The sequence below is a fragment of the Myotis brandtii genome, unplaced genomic scaffold (genome assembly GCF_000412655.1).
Source record: "Myotis brandtii unplaced genomic scaffold, ASM41265v1 scaffold115, whole genome shotgun sequence".
NCBI lineage: Eukaryota > Metazoa > Chordata > Mammalia > Chiroptera > Vespertilionidae > Myotis > Myotis brandtii.
The window spans coordinates 5,764,438-5,768,102 of NW_005353967.1; the positions used below are offsets into that span (position 1 = coordinate 5,764,438).

Sequence of the window (3,665 nt, forward strand, 5' to 3'; positions counted from 1 at the left end):
CATGGAAGTGCTTGTGTTTTAGTGACAGCTGTCCTTCCACCTGGACTCGACCACTCAGCTGAACCCACGTGTCCATCATTCCCACTCCCTCCCTGTGTTTGCACTATCCCCTCACCTGCAGGGCCTGCCCCTGCCCACAGAGCCCCAACTCACCTTCCTGGCGTCCTCCCAGCTAAACCCGCAGTGGCACATTCTCTGCTGGGCTCGTGCCCTATAACTTCCTTGGGCTGCAAAGCCCCCGAATTCCCTGGTCTTCCTGGGGCCTAGTCTTGCCAGCCCCACCCCTGCCATCTTGCCGTTTCACAGATGACATCTTAGTGCTGTGAAAGTGTCCTCGGGTCATATAAGGCTCGGGCTCGGACTGCCTGCAGGTGTGGGAGTTGGGGCGGAGCGCTGTTGACTACTTGAGAGGGTCCCCAACTGCAGTCCTCGGCCTCCCGCAGGGGTGACTTTAGGACTAGGATGGAGCGGGAAAGGGGTAGCAGGTCCCCTGTAACCTGGGTAAGGTGTCGCTGCTGCTCCAGCCACCTGGCTGTTCCTAAGATGAAAGTACCTGGCCAGGATGGGTCTAGCGCCGGTGCCTGGCAGCTTCCACACGAGGATTCCAGAGGAGAGGTTCCCTGATGACCGTGCTTCTGGAACAACCTCAGTCTGTCTCCCCAGATCGCGGTCATGACGCTGACGCTCTTTCCCATCCGGCTGCTGCTTGCCGCCTTCATGATGCTGCTCGCCTGGCCCTTCGCGCTCGTCGCTTCCCTGGGACCCGCTGAGAGGGCCCCGGAGCAGCCCCTGGCCTTGTGGCGGAAGTAAGTCCTGTCAGTAGTGCTCTGATGTGGGGAGTCACAGGGCCATGTCTTTGTTCTCACAGCTTCTATCCACCCAGTGTTTATCCTCCCCTTCCTGGGGCAATGTGTGCCAGGGCTGCGCTCTCCAGTCTGGGACACTGCGGCTCCTGCCACACCCCTGCCATGGTCTCCAGCTTCCAACAGGGTCCTTCCAGCCACATGGCTGCTATTTCCCCCAGCCCTCAAACCCCGGTGTGGGGTATGCAGGAGGCAGCCTATAAAGGATTCTCATCATTGATGTTTGTATCTCTCTCTCCCTTTTCCCTTCCTTTGAAATCAATAAAAATATATTTAAAACAAACAAGCAGGGGAGAACAAACTGCACACTGAACTCCTGAGAGGAATACACAATGGCTTGTGCCCAAGTGTGGGACCCAGGGAGGCAAGAGGAAACAGGTTTTGAAATAACAGGGCTCAGAGCATATGCCTTTTGGCTTCGTGCACAATGGGGAGCACGCTCGTGCAGTGGGTGGGGAGGTGGGTCCTCCCCGCTGTGCACAGCTGTGCGGCTCTGGGTAGACCGATGTTAGGTTAGGGAGCCTTTTTGCTCAATGTATGTTAGTGTCATTCTAAAGTTCCTAAAATAAAAATCTTAGGTTTTGTTAATGAAAGGAAGTACTCCCTTTCACAAAAGTCACTTACTCTAAGTTACTTTCAAAACACACAGTGTTGTAAAAACTAGTATCTTCTTGCAACACCTGACCAGCAGGCCAATACCTAAGCCAGGCGGGCTGTGGTAATGGTCGTCTTGGTGCTGACACACACACACACACACCCAACTCGTGGTATAGAAAGAGGGTGTCTTAGTCCTGTCAGGCTGTCTTAACCAAGTACCACCAGCCGGGACTAAACAACAGACATTCATGCCTGGAGGGTGGAAGTTGGAGGCCAGGGTGCGGGCATGGCTGACTTTCTGGGGAGGGTCTCTTCCCGGCTACAGATGCCACCTGTGTCCTCAGGATAGTGTCCTCACAGGACAGTGTTCTGGTTTTTCTTCCTCTCCTTTTAAAGACACTGATCCTATTAGATGCAAGCCCTACCCTATGATCTCATTTCACCTTATTTCAAAATATTGGGGATTAGGGCTTCAACATAGGAGTTTGGGGGACATGGTTCAGTCCCCAGTGCTCCGTGTGGGGACTCTGCTCTCAGATCTGAGAAGTCCATCTTCATGACAGCCTGGTGCCATGTGTGCACTGGAGACCAGGGCCTGGACTTGAACTTACTTTCAGCTTTTCTCTGCTCTCCTGAAAGCCTCCCCACCCCAGAGTCTTAGCTTGGGATTGCCCTGGAGAAGCCCAGCAGCCCCCACCTGCCCTCCAGTGTGCAGCCCAGCACTGCCTCTAGACCTGCTGCCCAGGGACTGGCCCTGCTCCCAGCCAGACTGGCCCTGCATTGAGCTCAAAGCTCCTTGCAGCTCCAGGACATGGCCCAGTCCCTTCCTCTCCTCGCAGCCCCAGGATGTGGCCTCAGGCCCCTCCTGTGCATCGTCAGCTGCCATTGCTTCATGGTGGTGGGGGGAAAGGGGAATAGAAGGTGGAGTGTTCCATCAACACACAGGCCAGCTCTCACCTCTCCCATTGTCCGGGTGCTTGTTCCCTTTTGTAGCAGAACCATTTGAAACATGCAGATCAGCAGTCTCCAGGACCACATGGATCTCAAAGACCCAGGTGGACTGGGCTCTTGTCCCACTCTTCACATGCCTGCGTGTTCAGGGACCAACACCCAGGGTTCGATGTCAGAACGCTCCCTCCACGTGGACACACTGTCTCCTCAGTGTCCAGTTATCCCCCCACCTCTGTGATCCTTTACCCGCCATGTGCCCCTTCTTGTTTTGCTGGCTGCGTCTACCTCTCCCCAACCTCGGCTGCAGCGAGTCCCTGTGCTCTCCTGGTGAGCTCATCTGGTTCAAGGATGTCCACGACTGTCCACAGGAGGAAGGAGACTCCCGTTTGACTTGCACCCTCTCTTGCAGGGTCGTGGACTTCCTGCTCAAGGCCATCATGCGGACCATGTGGTTCGTTGGTGGCTTCCACTGGGTGACCGTGAAGGGGCGGCAGGCCCTGCCCACCGAGGCAGCCATCCTCACCCTGGCACCACACTCCTCCTACTTCGATGCCATCCCCGTCACCATGACCATGTCCTCCATCGTGATGAAGGCCGAGAGCAGAGACATCCCGATATGGGGAAGTGAGTGAGGTCCTCCCCGCCCGCCCTCGGTGCAGGTCACTCCCGTGTGAAATAGGCCCTGGGTTTGCGTCCCTGTTATCTTTCCTTTGTTGTGATTTCCTCTGTAATAGTCATTGTGAGTTTTATTTTTCATTACTGCCCTTAAATATAATTTGTTGAATTACTTCTTCAAGTTCTATCACTGAGGATCCTAAAAGTCTAGGCACAGCGCAGGGCTCCATCCCAGCACACTAGTTATTGTTCTCGAAACCCAGGCACAGGAGGGTCCCTAGACTTCATGGTAGATCACCGTGGCTTAAAACAACAGAACTGTGTGCTCTCATTCTGGAGCCAGAAGGCTCTCATCACATTATCTCAGGACTGAGCCCCCGATGGGACTCCGAGGGCGGAGCAGCCTTCCTGCCTCCCCAGCTCCTGATGCTCAGGCGTCCCTGGACCTGCGGTCCAGTCACTCCACCTCTTTCTCCATTGTCCCAGGGCCTCTGCCTGTGTCTGTGTCTCTGTGTGTCTTATAATCCAGGGTGAGCTCACGTCAAGATCCTTACCTGTTTTAAAATGTCACATTCACAGATTCTGGGGGTTAGGACATAGGCACATCTTTTTTTTTTTTTTTTTAATATATTTTATTGA

General features: G+C 54.5%; 1 protein-coding gene across 2 annotated transcripts in view; it reads left to right on the forward strand.

Annotated features, from left to right (window-relative positions):
* Positions 1–564: 564 nt before the first annotated feature.
* Positions 565–3,665, forward strand: part of LPCAT1 (lysophosphatidylcholine acyltransferase 1) — a 21,459-nt gene continuing 18,358 nt past the window's right edge. The window contains exons 1-2 of one of the 2 annotated variants that reach the window (XM_014548591.1): positions 565–806; positions 2,821–3,035. In XM_014548591.1, coding sequence (XP_014404077.1) covers positions 673–806; positions 2,821–3,035 — 349 coding nt within the window. In that variant the 5' untranslated portion in view covers positions 565–672. The remainder of the gene's footprint in view (positions 807–2,820; positions 3,036–3,665) is intronic. The other variant, XM_005857895.2, reaches the window with a different exon arrangement.